The sequence below is a fragment of the Bos mutus genome, chromosome 24 (genome assembly GCF_027580195.1).
Source record: "Bos mutus isolate GX-2022 chromosome 24, NWIPB_WYAK_1.1, whole genome shotgun sequence".
NCBI lineage: Eukaryota > Metazoa > Chordata > Mammalia > Artiodactyla > Bovidae > Bos > Bos mutus.
Window position 1 is genome coordinate 37,074,650 of NC_091640.1, and position 15,849 is coordinate 37,090,498.

Sequence of the window (15,849 nt, forward strand, 5' to 3'; positions counted from 1 at the left end):
CTGGGTTCAGGCTGTGTCCTAGTTTTAATGAATGTGGACCGGCTGGGCGTTGGTTCTGACCAAGTTAAGTGGTAGGTACCCCAAGCAAGGACTCATTCCGCTTTAGGGTAAGTGTTCTCAATTTGGGAGGTATTTTTAAATTCAGTATTTATTTTTCTTTTCCCTTTTCTTTGTGATTCTACAGTTGGTTTAGCATTATGGTATAGGATTCTCCTTTTTGTATGCCGTTTTAGCTATCTCTGTAAAAGGCTCTCTGTCCTCACAGCTTTGTCACACACTCAGCTGATTTGTATTTGGTGATTTTCCTCCAAAAGATTTTTGAAGCCTGTATTTGAAATTATCCAAGTGAATGTTAATGGTTGATGTAAACTTTGTTAACTACATTTGAGCTGCATGTAATCTGCTGTACTTATGTTCACTCTTGTAGCCGTCTGATTCTAGTCACATTACAAATGATGATGAAAGATTTCTACAGCATCTTATCGCAGAGGAGAAGGAAAAAGATAGCTTTACTGCTGTGGTTATCACAGGGGTACAACCAGAACACATACAGTACTTGAAAAATTATTTCCATCTTTGGACCAGACAGTTAACGTAAGTATTTACATTGGATCCAGGACATGCTTTTTCTTATCTTTTTTTAAGATAGAAAATACTACAAATACGTTGAAACCTCTTGGCTGTCTGCTTTTATCCGATCCCATTTCTTCCCTCAGCATAGGAACCATTACTCTGATGTTAGCTGTTAAAATGGTTCTCTATTCTGTAAATATTTACTGGTCACTTGGCTTCCCCAGGGGCTCAGTGGTTAAGAATCTGCCTGACTGCAATGCAGGAGCCACAGGAGATGCAGGTGCAATCCCTGGGTCAAGAAGATCCCCTGGAGAAGGGAATGGCAACCCACTCCAGTATCTTGCCTGGAGAAGCACATGGACAGAGGAGCCTGGTGGGCTACAGTCCATAGGGTCACAGAGTCAGACATGACTGAAGCAACTTAGCACACATGTAATATATTGGTCATTACAAATAAGAGGCCCATGCTTCTTGACAACTGTGATAACATTTAAAATAAACTTAAGAGTTTATCCAATTCAGCTAATCAATCCCACTTCCCCCTTTCGTGCTTTTGCTATGCAGCATGGACTATAATCCATGTATTTTACTTATTATTTTTTCTTTTCATCTGCCTCCCACCTTGGGATGTTTATTGTTTTTTGTGCACTGTTATATCCCCAGTGTTACATTTCCTGTTACATTATTCAGTTCAGTTCAGTTCAGTCGCTCAGTCGTGTCCTACTCTTTGCTACCCCATGAATCGCAGCACACCAGGCCTCCCTGTCCATCACCAACTCCCGGAGTTCACTCAAATTCATGTCCATCGAGTCGGTAATGCCATCCAGCCATCTTATCCTCTGTCGTCCCCTTCTCCTCTTGCCCCCAATCCCTCCCAGCATCAGAGTCTTTTCCGATGAGTCATTGTAGTTGCTCAGTAAAAGTTTATTGAATGAATATATTGAGTCTGTTAAAATAAAAATATGCATATGTGCTGTATGAAATGAGTAATCTAAAAATAAATCTTTGTGTATCTACTTGAGGAAAACTTTTAGGGAGTACATATTCTGTTAGATCAAATCAGAAGAATATATATTTAAGGTTGTTAAGTTTCTTCCTCTGTAATTATATGATACAGATTGGATTTTTTCCATAATTTGTATTAGCCTGAATTAGTCTCCAAAAGTGGGTATGCTGTACAAAGTTCATGTTTAAAAATAAGGTATCTTTTCATATTTTTTCTACTTATTCAAGGGCTGTTAAGATTCTGTTTTGCACATAAATATATATTAACAGTTAAAAATTTTTATGAAGAAATAAATTTGATTTTAGGAATGCCTTTTTTTCTTGAATATTGATGTTTATTGGCCCTGTAACACAAGAGTTTTAAATAGGACTTTGACTGTTTATTAGCTATTTTATTATTTCTCTTAACTGAAAGAACTCAGTGTACATAATAACATAACATAATTATAACTCTTGTTCTTAAAAAGAATGACATAGAAACATACACTTGGTAAGCTATTTATAGCACACTTTCTTAATATATGCTTGTAAACTTATGATGTTAACACTTCTGAGATGTTTGAAGGAAGATCTCAAGATTTTCAGTGATTTCTTTTTATTTTAGTAGTGTTTTAAACTAGGACAATTAGTGTAATTTTGAAAAGATATTTGGACATGGAACAACAGACTGATTCCAAATAGGAAAAGGAGTACGTCAAGGCTGTATATTGTTACTCTGCTTATTTAGCTTATATGCCAAGTACATCATGAGAAACTTGGGCTGGAAGAAGCACAAGCTGGAATCAAGATTGCCAGGAGAAATATCAATAACCTCAGATATGCAGATGACACCACCCTTATGGCAGAATGTGAAGAGGAACTAAAAAAGCCTCTTGATGAAAGTGAAAGTGAGAGAGTGAAAAAGTTGGTTTAAAGCTCAACATTCAGAAAACGAAGATCATGGCATATGGTCCCATCACTTCATGGGAAATAGATGGGGAAACAGTGAAAACAGTGTCAGACTTTATTTTTTGGGCTCCAAAATCACTGCAGATGATGATTGCAGCCATGAAATTAAAAGACGCTTACTCCTTGGAAGGAAAGCTACGACCAACCTAGATAGCATATTCAAAAGCAGAGACATTACTTTGCCAACAAAGGTCCGTTTAGTCAAGGCTGTGGTTTTTCCAGTAGTCATGTATGGATGTGAGAGTTGGACTGTGAAGAAAGCTGAGCGCCGAAGAATTGATGCTTTTGAACTGTGGTGTTGGAGAAGACTCTTGAGAGTCCCTTGGACTGCAAGGAGATCCAACCAGTCCATTCTAAAGGAGATCAGCCCTGGGTGTTGTTTGGAAGGACTGATGCTAAAGCTGAAACTCCAGTACTTTGGCCACCTCATGCGAAGAGTTGACTCATTGGAAAAGACTTTGATGCTGGGAGGGATTGGGGGCAGGAGGAGAAGGGGACGACAGAGGATGAGATAGTTGGATGGTATCACCGACTCGATGTACGTGAGTTTGAATGAACTCCGGGAGTTGGTGATGGACAGGGAGGCCTGGCGTGCTGCAGTTCATGGGGTCGCAAAGAGTCAGACACGACTGAGCGACTGAACTGAACTGAGCTGAAAAGATAAAGTTTGTATTAAGGAATATTTAATACTACTGCTTGAGAAATGATTGCAGATGGGCTATGTGATTTGGAGATATGTGAATAATTTCCCCAGAGTATAATCTTTTTAAACATTTTCCAAAATAGCAAAAATTTCTGAAGTGGTGGTTTTTGATGGGATGATGTTGAATTTATTAATTTTAGGAGTATTGGCATAAGATTGTTTCATTTCTACAGGAGAAAAAAGATGAGACAGAATGATACTCTCATGTTGGGGACATAAGTTAAAAATACCCAATTGTGTATACTCCCTGATACTTGAGTCTTTTCTAGAAAATCCCTGACAAGTAGAATTGTAGCCTCTTACCTTGCAGTTCGGGAGACCTCGGTTCGATCCCTGGGTTGCTATCTTACCCCTGGAGAAGGAAATGGCCACCCACTCCAGTACTCTTGCCTGGAAAATCCCATGGACGGAGGAGCCTGGTGGGCTACAGTCCATGGGTTCGCAAAGAGTAGGACACAACTGAACGACTTCACTTTCACTTTGTAGTTGTAGGTTTTTTTTGTAAAATACACTTTAAGTATGTGGGATTTGAAGTTGAAAAGACTTGGCTTGAATCTGCTCACACTGTAATTCTGTGACCTTAAGTAAATTAAATAATTTCTTGCATTCCCAACTTCTGTATTTATAAAATGAGGGGAAATAATACCTGAATCTCATGATTGTTTTTACCATTATGTGGTTTACTATGTTTAAAAATGCTTAATATTGTGCGTGGCACCTAGTAGGTACTGCCAAATAGTAGTAATAAAGTTTTTTTTGGTAGAATATTGGATGAACTGTAGTTTTATGTGAATTAAAAGTATAAAGTTATTCTTTTATATTTTAGGCATATTTATCATTATTACATCCATGGTCCAAAAGGGAATGAACAGCGTACATCAAAGGAAGCTGGACCTTTCAACAACATTGATATTGAAGTAAGATAAAATTCTTTCTTAAGTATTGTGAAATATTAGGTCTGTGTTCTAGTTCCAAGTTAATCTGGATAAGAAAAGTCAATCAGTAAATAGGCAACTTCTCTGTCCTTGTCTTTTACCAAACCACTTCTCTAGTTTGATGTCTAAGTAAAGAGATAATTCCTAAGGTGTACTTTTCTGGATATCTTATTACCCTAGTATCTGGTTTCTATTTTCTTTGTCTTCTATAGAGATATGAGCCATTACTGAATGTCATGTCTCAAAAGCAGGGAAGAAAAGATATAAATCGTTTCCCTTTTGTTCATAGAAATCTCTTAATAAGAAAAAAATAAGTAAAGTAAAATGTAGAAGAACAGAACATTTCAATGTTGAGTTCTCAGTATCCTTGCCCACATGTCAGGCGGAATTTCATGTATGTCTTCATCCTACTTCCTACCTCTAGGGCTTCCCAGGTGATGCCAGTGGTAAAGAATCCACCTGCCAGTGCAGGAGACACAAGAGACGCAAGTTCTGTCCCTGGGTCGGGAAGATCCCCTGGAGTAGGAAATGGCAACCCACTCCAGTACTCTTGCCTGGGAAATTCCATGGACAGAGGAGTCTGGTGGGCTATAGTCCATGGGGTCACAAAGAGTCAGACATGACTTAGTGCACAGACAGACACACCTCCAGCAGGAAAGCTTAAATGAAATAAACTCGTGACTTACATATCCTTCAGCGCTTTCTTTGCTTACTTTCAGTTTTTTGGTAATATATTTCTTAATTAAGATGCTCCTTAGACCTATTTAACTGAGATAGAAATATATATGTATTTTGTTAATCTAGATGATTATTTATACAAATAAAAATAGTTTTTGCTTTTCTGTTGTTGGATCATAGATGAGAACAAAAGTGCAGTCGCTGTCAAATTTAATTGTTTTTATTTTATTTTTATTTTAGATTTCTATGTTTGAAAAGGGGAAGACACCTAAGATTATCAACCTGAGGGAAATACAAGATGACATGCAGACATTGTATATAAATACAGCAGCTGATAGTTTTGAGTTCAAGGCTCATGTTGAAGGAGATGGTGTAGTGGAAGGGATTATCCGATATCACCCTTTCTTATATGATAGAGAAACCTACCCTGATGATCCATGCTTTCCATCAAGTATGTTAATCTGTTACCTTAGCTACAAAATACAAAGTTGTGATTAATTTTCATAATTATTAGTTAGGCTTAAGGTTAGATAAATTTTAAACATTTTTTCCTCATGCAGGTCTTAAGTTGTTAAGGTAGTTGTAGTTTTTATAATTGCTAATTTTTGTGTATATTCACACCCAGATAAATAAAGCTGTGGTGCTAAGAAACGTTACATGTTCTTATATCGTACTTCTCTTACTGAACTGAACTTTTAGCTATGTACCACATAGTATTCCTTTATATACTCCCCATGTTGTCTTCCTGTTATCTTTGTAGATATTTATAAAGTAGTTTTAAACTTTATGTAGTCGCATTGGTTTTTTTCTTTATGCTTTCTGATAGGCCTTGCTGCAGAAAGGCTTCTGTACATCTCATTTTTTTATAATTTTTTTATAGATTCTGTAGCTTTTATCATTTTATGTTTATATCTTTAATATACCTGTAATCTTTTTTGTTTTAGGATTAACTTAATATTTTCCATGTGGGTTTTCAGTTTCCTAGTACCAATTTTTGAATGTTATATATAAATATCACTTTCATAATAATATAAAGTTCCCATAAGTACATAGAACCCAGATTGTTTGCTATAAGTCATTGATATGTTTTGTGTTTTTATACATGAATAACATGTCCTTTATAGTGAATCTCTTGTCCTTTATAGTGTATATTGATATCAGTAGGACAAGACACTAGTGTTCTTTTTTGAGAAAATTCATAATTCTTAATCTTTTGCTCTTCTAGATAAACCTTGGAATCACTTTGTACTGAATAAAAATGTCCTAATGGGATTATTGAGATCACATTCAATTTTCATAGATTAACAGTGTTATATTTTCTCATTCAGAATGATTTCTTAGTATATCCTTAGTATTGTGTTTTGGAACCAGATTTCCTGGTTTGAATCCTGTCTTTGCCACTTTCTATTGTGCAAAATTTGACAAACTACTGCTTCAGTATCTTTGAAATGGGAAATAATAATTCTTATAATAATCCTTGCCTCATAGACTTGTAGGGGTTTAGGACCCGACTCTGTTTAGTAAGTGTTCATACATATTATTACTTAGTGACTCTGCCTCCCATTCAGTCTCTGGCCTGTTTTTCATTTGTCATTTGTGATTTTGGTATGCTTACAGATAAAAAGATAAAGTTCTTAAAAATGATGTCTTAAAATAATAGCCAATTAATTGAATGATGATCAGAGGGGTTCTCTAAGAGCAAGTGAAATGTTTTGATTGGAAGGAACTTTTACTTATGAACTTCTTATGAAGATTTTTTTGGAGAAAAAGACTTTATTGGGGGTCGGGGGAATGACTTAATGCCAGAATAACTGAGATATTGCTATATCAGGATCATAATGCTTGAATCCAATTTATTTGAGTATATGAAAAGGTATTACTAAACATAGAAATGTGTAGACAGTTGTGCTTTATAACATTGGATATAACTCTAACTGTATCATAATGTAAACTTGAATTAGTATTATTAATTTGTCCAAGCTAAGCAAACTTGCTGTTCCTAGACATCGTAGATTTTCCAGATGATTTTTATGTGAGTGTGCTGGTTCCAACAGAGTTGTGAGACATGATTTAGGTAGAAGATTCAAGCTCCCGTATTTATAAATAGGTTTTTCACATGGCAGGCTCAGTAGCTAGTATGGTAATCCTAACGCAGATTCATGAGTATGTAATTATTACTTTTTAATGAGAATCACTGTTGGTAATGTGGAGCCACTTTGAAAATCTGCCTTTTTGAGGGCAAACATAATAAAGGTACTTTTAGGTTTTACAGAACACAGTGTTAAAGATCATAAGAATTTTTGTTACCGTTTCTCCGAAGAAGCTTTAACATTTCATTTATCGAAATTGATTTCTCAGTGGTAAAAATTATTTGTTCCACTTGTTCCTTTGTCCTAGAATTAAAAGATGAAGATGATGATGACGATTGTTTCATACTTGAGAAAGCAGCAAGAGGGAAAAGGCCTATTTTTGAATGTTTTTGGAATGGACGGCTAATACCATATACATCTGTTGAAGAGTAAGTTCTGATTTTTGCTGAGATTACATTGTTTTATGATCTTATCTTTTTACTAACCAGTATTTTGTTTTATTCAAGCTTTGACTGGTGTACTCCTCCTAAGAAGAGAGGACTTGCGCCTTTTGAGTGCTACAATAGGATATCTGGTGCATTATTCACTAATGACAAATTCCAGGTCAGCACAAATAAACTGACCTTTATGGATCTTGAGCTAAAACTGAAAGACAAGAACACCCTTTTTACAAGGATTTTAAACGGACAGGTATGACTTTAAATATCAAGTTTTGAATATTTGCAGAAGTGTTCTATTTTAAGTTCAACAAAAGTCACTTGTAGATTTGTACTGACAATTTGCATAGTTTTCATTTTATTTACTCAGAAGAATATAAATTTTAGTTCATGAGCATTTATGTGTTCACTCAAAAATTTCAAACTGATTAGCTCTTACTGGGATAAAACTTATCAGATCTTCATCAATACTTTGACATGGTGAATAGAATCTTCAGAAGCATGTCTGTTTGCAAAGAGCATGTAAGAATTGTATCTAATAGAGAGGCTTTGTTTGTATATTAGTAACCTAAATATACAATTTTAATCTAACTTTGGGGGTAAAATTTAGGTAGAACTGTGAAATACTTTGGGCTAAAGGGTAATTTGAGATTGATCACTATTAAAATCTGCTTTAATCAATAGAAAAAGAATGATAAATTTTTTTAAAAAGTTGAATGGAGCTAGTGTACTTTCCTTTTGCCTAAACACCTCAGAAACTTACTTGATGCTACTCTTTCAGTAATGTAATGTTAAGTTGCCAAGAGATGGGTGCATTTATTCTAAACTTAAAGTTGCTGGACAGTAAACACAATATATGACACAGTATTTGTATATCCCTATAACATGTTGACATTCATTTTGCTCTTAATAAAAAGGATTCTGAATGTGATGTAATTTTATCTAATACAGATGAGGGCTGAGCCTGAAATACAGCATAAAAATTTGGTAGGCAGACAGTCTCATTCCTAGTTAATAATTTTAATACTGTTGTCAAGTTGTCAAAGTGACAACACTAATTTACTGATTCAGGAAGGAGTTGGTACCTGGGAACAGATTAGGGGGAAAGTTTCTTTGAAAAATATATGCCATTTTTTGGTGTTTACCATGTACATGTATTTCTTATTTTAATAAGAAATCTAATCTTTTTAAAATCTAATTTTTTTTAATGATTAATATACTGGTCATCTGACTTCAAGTTGCAAAAACTTAAGCTGAAATCAGTTTTAATTTTGCCCCATTTTCATCTGGAAATGGTGGGTTGTGGAGTAAGGTGTACAGAGAAAACGAACTTCTGTGACTTTACGCTTTGTCTTCTGTGAAAACATGTAATGCGATGATCTTCCCCTACTCCTCCTGAAGACAAGCATTAAACCAGTATATAGTAGCTTACACTGGAGTGTAAATCTCTAGGGTCTCTCAGCAGAGTGAAGAATGATAAGCCATAACACATTTTCTTCCTATGTATTACAAGAAAGCAAATTTTATTTTATGATCTATTTTTGAATAAATGTATAAAGCATAATTTTTTTTAAATATGTTTTGCCATAGCTTTATTTCTCAACCTTTTTTTCACTGTCACCTTATAAAAGAACCTTTTTAAACTTTTCTCTCCCAAATAACCCCCTAAGACATTTTAATACCATAGATATACCATATCTATATTTAAGTATGTGTTTAAATCTGTGCTTAATTTATATAAAGCTTTTTATTTCCCTGTTGGAATTTGCGTGTTTCACATTAAGAAGGCTTCCACTTACCCTTTTCCCCTAATCAGTTCTCCTTTTCCAAGGCACGCAGTGTTTATCTTTTGTTGGGGGTGGGGGGAGTGTATCCTAGGGTTTAAAATAGGGAAGGAAATCTATGTTGATATTGACCATTGAAGTCTTAGGTCCAAGTGTGTGCTCAGTCACTTGAGTCGTGTCCAACTCTCTGCGACCCTATGGACCAAGGATGATGGCAGACCCTGTGGACCAAGGATGATAGCAGAGATTTTTCTTTAGTAATGTGTTGATAGAAATCTAAATTTGTATAGGAGAAAGAGCCATTAAAATATTTTAGTTTTTTATTCGTTTTTCTGGGGTGGGTGGGTATTTGGAAGGAAACATGAATTGAACAAGAAGTGTCTGTGGTTGTATTTGTTTATGAGTAGCTAAGTTTTGTGGAACATTTTAAAATTTTACAGGAGCAGCGAATGAAAATTGACAGAGAGTTTGCTTTATGGCTGAAGGACTGCCATGAAAAGTACGACAAACAAATAAAATTCACCCTTTTTAAAGGAGTAATTACACGTCCTGATCTTCCTTCTAAAAAGCAGGGCCCCTGGGCCACTTATTCAGCGATAGAATGGGATGGAAAAATATACAAAGCAGGACAGCTGGTAAGTTTAACTTATTTTTAGGTTTAATTTTTAGTAGAATTTGAATCTAAATTAGAGTTATTAGAATTTGTCAACAACCAAAAATAATGTATGTAGTCTTGCCTCCTTAGGAGCCAGAAAAGAAAGGCAAGGCCAAATTGATTATAACTATGTAATTTAATAGGACATTAAGGAAAAAAACAAAATGATTTTTGCCAAAGGCTCAGTTAACAAAATTTTTATTGTTTCTTATACTTCACTTTACTCAAATAGAGAATTTAGTGTGTTTTTTTAATGTGATATGAAGAAATGGTTTTTCATCAAATTTTTTAGTGTCTGCAGCTTGTAAGTTACTGTGCTGTTGACAGCATTATGGAGATTATAGAGATCTAGGGGTATCCTGTTGCCTTCAGGCTCTTACGGCATGAAAATACAGATGACCTAAAAATAAAGAGAGAGAATGAGTAGTTCTCTCTCTAGTAGAACTAGAATTCTCATAGTTTAGAAGGAGAGAATTTTCTGACTGCAGATGGGCCTGGAATAAGAGAATAAATCACGCAGTTCTTTGTGCATGAAGTGACTTCTGTGTGGAACTTAAAAGAGGTAGTGGCTCAGGTTTACAGAGGTAATTATGAAGATAACTAACTTAACTTTACATTGCTCAGTTGTGTCTGACTCTTTGTGAACCCATGGACTGGAGCCCACCAGGCTCCTCTGTACATGGAATTCTCCAGGCAAGGATGTTGGAATTGGTTGCCATGCCTTTCTCCAGGGGATCTTCCTGACCCACGGATTAAGCCCAGGTCTCTCCTGCATTGCAGGCAGATTCTTTACCCTTTGAGCTACCTGGGAAGCCCAGAGTGGGTTTATTATGAAGTGGGTTTATTATGAAGGTAGTAATAAACCCACAAATGTGACACTATCATCATTATATAGTGAAAGCTTTGGAATCAGATGCGGTCACCATGAAGTAGTGAGTGTGGCTTAAGCCTGCTTTTCCAACAGTTAGAAGCTAGAAACTGAAAAGGAGGAGCTGACAGGAGAAAGAAGGGGATAAGATGGTGAGAGAGAAGAAAACCAGGAAAATAAGGTATCTGTGAAGTCAAGTGGAAAGTTACAAGGAGGGAGTGATCAGGAAAAGCAGCAGAACTAGGTTACTGCAAAGTGTTATATGTGAAGAGAAATAGTTCAGAAGTGAAATGAGGCTGGAGAGATAGATTGGATGTAAACTCTTGCTGTCCTTATAGTTGAGAAGTTTTGAATTGGACTAGTGGAAATTACTCCTGGTGTTTTCAGGCCAGGTAAGGAAAAAAAAAAAATATATATATATATATAGAGAGAGAGAGAGAGAGAGAAATTTTGAGCTAATTTATTGAAAGAAACAATAACTTTGTAAGTCACTGTTCACAGCCTGCAAGCAACATTTTATGGGGATTTGCGACAGCTTGCATTCATTTGAAGGTATTATGGACCTTTTAGACACATGCATAACTATGACATTTTTATATGAAGAAGCCACTGTCTTTTCAAAGATGTTACAAATAAGTGGAGAGCTTCACAAATATAACTTTATAGAATGCTTTTTTCATTAAATTTTTCTAATAATAGATTTCTGGGTTTTTCCCCTTGTATAAAATAGTTCTGTTAAATAATTGTTAAACCTGTTTTTCTAAGTAAATATTAATACTAAATCCTTGTTTTAAAACTGAATGTTAGGTCAAGACAATCAAGACACTTCCTCTCTTTTATGGAAGCATTGTGAAATTTTTTCTCTATGGTGATCATGATGGAGAAGTATATGCTACAGGAGGAGAGGTTCAAATTGCAATGGTAAGATCCCCAGGTAACCCAAAATAGTCTTCAAAGTCTCTTGGTATTACTACTTTGCTTAATTCTTAAAGATGCAATATTCTAAAAAAAAAAAAAAAAAAGATAACGGTATTCTATTTTGACTTGTATTTGGCTTTTACATTGGTTACAGGAGTGGGAGCATGATGTTTTATGTTTCATATTTGATGTTTTTAGTAGTTTGTAGAACTTAACATCTATGTGCCCAGTGTTTAACAAATGTTACAATATTATTGCCAATTTTACAGTAATTTTAAAGTGCACATTTCATTCAAGGCTCATAAACATAAACATTGGAGCCAGACTTCTATCTCAAGAATGAAAAACAAAACTAGAGTGGGCTTTATCCTTATAAAGAAGTGTTAGTTGCTCAGTTGTGTCTGACTCTGTGACCCCATGGGCTTGTAGCCCACCAAGCTCCTCTGTTCGTGGAATTCTCCAGGCAAGAATATTGGAATGGGCAGCCATTCCCTTCTTCAGGGGATCTTCCCAGTGCAAGGATCGAACACTGGTCTCCTGCATTGCAGGCAAATTCTTTACTGTCTGAGCCACCAGGGAGGCCCTTTATCCTTCCTGATACTATGCTCTTGTTAAGATTTGAAGGTATTTAATTAGACCTAGGGTGTTTATCTGAAAAATGGAAATAAACACTGTGGTGTAATATAATAACAGTTATTATGATTTATCTACTTAATTAGGGTAAAAATATTTTTTGAAAGAAATCAATATTCTTGTGACTAAATTTAAATAGCTTTTTGAAATGTTGGTATAAATTTTGCTTATTCAGGAACCTCAGGCACTATATGATGAAATAAAAACTGTGCCAATTGCAAAGCTGGATAGGACAGTTGCTGAGAAAGCTGTGAAAAAATATGTAGAAGATGAAATGGCAAGGTAATTTATGTTTCAAGATGCATGGTAAAAAATGACAAGAAAATTGAAGAGGAATTGTCCTTTTAGTTATTATTGAGTGTGACATTATGCTTTTGTATTTAGGCACTTGTAGTCTTCGATGTGTGTATTGTGACGAACTTCTTGCTGTTAAAAAAAAAAAAGCGCTCTAGTTATCAAAACAGAATCCTGTATTTGTTTTATAGAAAAATAAGGAAGGTTAGCACTGTTAACAGCACTATGATTAAGTTTGTTAAAAAACAATGACTTTGGCCTGTAACTAGAAGAAAATGGTGAGAGGTAAAAATAAGAGCAAAAGAAGTAAAACATCGAAAAACAAAACTGTGGCTTTTGTGCGGCTAACGATGCAGTTATTTTGATTCTTACTGAACTCACTGGTAATTCTTCTGTTTCTAGAGTTATCCTTTCTCCGAAAGGTAGCTCGTACTACAAATTAGTAGAAAAATCTCAAAAAATGGGGACAATTCCTGTCTCTTAACATCAAGAGGTTTTGTTTTACTTTGTAGCCACAGCAGTGATTAAAGCTTTGGTGTATTAATCATACAGAATTTCAGATTTAACTATTGGGGAAAAAATTTAGAACTATTAAAGTTTCTAGTAACTTTTATTTTTAAAAATAAGACCATAATTAATACATTTCATGAAACATTAATATGCTGTTTTAATAATAGACTCCCTGATAGACTGTCAGTGACTTGGCCTGAAGGAGATGAATTATTGCCAAATGAGATCAGACCTGCTGGAACCCCCATTGGTATGTTTTTGGTTTTTCTTATGTGTGTGTGTATTTTAAACACTGAAAAAATGCTTTTCTTCTTAACATTTCATGGTAAAAAAATGATAAAAAATTAAAACGCTATGTGAAGACCTGGCAGATTCATCAGATTCATTGGGTGTAACTAAGATGTTCTTATTTTTAATTTTGGACTGATAGGTGCATTAAGAATTGAAATATTAAATAAAAAAGGGGAAACGATGCAGAAGCTTCCAGGAACAAGTCATGGAGGGTCAAAGAAACTCCTGGTTGAGCTCAAAGTTATATTACACTGTAAGTATAAACACTGATTTGTATGTTTGGATCTTTATTGTTGTTCGTAAATGTATATACATATTTTAACATCTTTGTGGAATTATTGATGGCCTAGCAATCTGATAGATAGTGCTTTGAAGTTAAGAGTTTCTAAAGTGTTAGAATAATTCATTTTTTAAAAACTCAGTTGTTTTCTTAGGGTTTTTTGTTTGTTTTGTTTTTAACACTGTATTCTGAATATTCCTATGGAGGTAGCTATGGGCTAAAATAAAGATATGTGTATGCATATCAGTTTGTACTGAATAGGGATTTAGATTGGATAATCCTTAAGGTACCTTCTAAATCAAAAATACTGTCTCTGAACCTATGGGTGAGAAGTACTTGTTTTGAGTTGAGAAATGGGAGCCACTCTTTGTTAAAGGAAGAAGAACTACATGTTATCACTCATCTTGTATTTTCCTAACTTTAATCACCTTGTAATTCTCGTCTCTTGTTTTTGTCTTGACCACCTGAAAGTATTTTCAATACTTGTTTTCCATAATCTGTTCTACCACTATATACTTGCATGTCTGGTCTATGGATTTTACAGATACAGTGTATTTTATTCACTGTATGTTTATTTCCAACATTTATAAACTATAGTCAGTGGTAGTGTATACTTTCGTCTTATAAATGTCTTTTTAGCCTCAGCAGCATTGAACAGTTTGACTAATTCATTTTGCTGCAGTACTCTCTTTTTGGCCTCTGTGACACACTGTTCTGTATTTCTCCAGGGTTTTTTTTTTTTTTTTTTGGTGGCTTAAAACAGTATGTTTATTATCTACAGTTCTCTTGGTCATCTGACTGCTGAAATCAAAGTGTCAGCAGGATAGCAACCTTCTGGAGGTTGTAGGGAAGGCTTGCCTTTCCACTTCTAGAAGTCACCCATATTCCTTGGCCTTGTGGTCCCTTTCTCCATCTTCAGAGCCAACAGTGTGGGATCTTCCAACCTGTTTGTAACTCTGACCATCCTGTCCCCCTCTTATTTAAAAAAAACAAAAAAAAACCCCACAAAACTACATATAGGCATCAGTTCAGTTGCTCAGTTGTGTCCAACTATTTGTGACCCCATGGACTGCAGCACATGAGGCATACCTCATTTATTGAACTTTGTTTTATTGCCATTTGCAGATACTGCATTTTTTATGGATTCAAGGTTTATGGCAACTCTGTGTTAAGCAAGTCTGTTAATGCCATTTTCCCAACAGTATTTGCTCACTTAATGTCCCTGTGTAACATTTTGGTCATTCTGGCAACTTTTCAGACTTTCTAAAAATTATGTTTGTTATGATGATCTGTGATTAGTGGTCTTTGATATTATTGCTACAACTTGCTGAAGGCTCAGGTGAACATTAGCATTTTTAGCAATAAAGTACTTTTTATTTTTGACTGTGTGGATCACAATAAACTGTGGAAAATTATGAAAGAGATGGGCATACCAGACCACTTGATCTGCCTCTTGAGAAATCTGTATGCAGGTCAGGAAGCAACAGTTAGAACTGGATATGGAACAGCAGACTGGTTCCAAATAGGAAAAGGAGTACGTCAAGGCTGTATATTGTTACCCTGCTTATTTAACTTATACGCAGAGTACATCATGAGAAACACTGGGCTGGAGGAAGCACAAGCTGGAATCAAGATTGCTGGGAGAAACATCAATAACCTCAGATATGCAGATGACACCACCCTTATGGCAGCAAGTGAAGAACTAAAGAGCCTTATGATGAAAGTGAGAGGAGAGTGAAAAAAAGTTGGCTTAAAGCTCAACATTCAGAAAACAAAGATCATGGCATCCAGTCCCATTACTTCATGGCAAATAGATGGAGAAACAGTGGAAACAGTGGCAGACTTTATTTTTGGGGGCTTCAAAATCACTGCAGTTGGTGGTTGCAGGCATGAAATTAAAAGACGCTTACTCCTTGGAAGGAAAGTTATGACCAACCTAGATAGCATATTCAAAAGCAGAGATATTACTTTGCCAACAAAGGTCTGCCTAGTTAAGGCTATGGTTTTTCCAGTAGTCATGTATGGGTGTGAGAGTTGGACTGTGAAGAAAGCTGAGTGCCGAAGAACTGATGCTTTTGAACTGTGGTATTGAAGAAGACTTTTGAGAGTGCCTTGAGCTGCAAGGAGATCCAGCCAATCCATCCTAAAGGAAATCAGTCCTGAATATTCATTGGAAGGACTGATGCTGAAGCTGAAACTCCAATATTTTCGCCACCTGATGTGAAGAGCTGACTCATTTGAAAAGAC

At 35.5% G+C, this 15,849-nt stretch overlaps 1 protein-coding gene across 1 annotated transcript in view; it reads left to right on the plus strand.

Moving 5' to 3' along the window:
- SMCHD1 (structural maintenance of chromosomes flexible hinge domain containing 1) overlaps positions 1-15,849 on the plus strand; it is a 126,127-nt gene that overhangs the window by 36,835 nt on the left and 73,443 nt on the right. The window contains exons 8-17 of the mRNA XM_070361992.1: positions 428-594; positions 4,056-4,146; positions 5,083-5,293; positions 7,240-7,360; positions 7,439-7,622; positions 9,594-9,788; positions 11,484-11,597; positions 12,403-12,509; positions 13,199-13,281; positions 13,462-13,575. Coding sequence (XP_070218093.1) covers positions 428-594; positions 4,056-4,146; positions 5,083-5,293; positions 7,240-7,360; positions 7,439-7,622; positions 9,594-9,788; positions 11,484-11,597; positions 12,403-12,509; positions 13,199-13,281; positions 13,462-13,575 — 1,387 coding nt within the window. The remainder of the gene's footprint in view (positions 1-427; positions 595-4,055; positions 4,147-5,082; positions 5,294-7,239; positions 7,361-7,438; positions 7,623-9,593; positions 9,789-11,483; positions 11,598-12,402; positions 12,510-13,198; positions 13,282-13,461; positions 13,576-15,849) is intronic.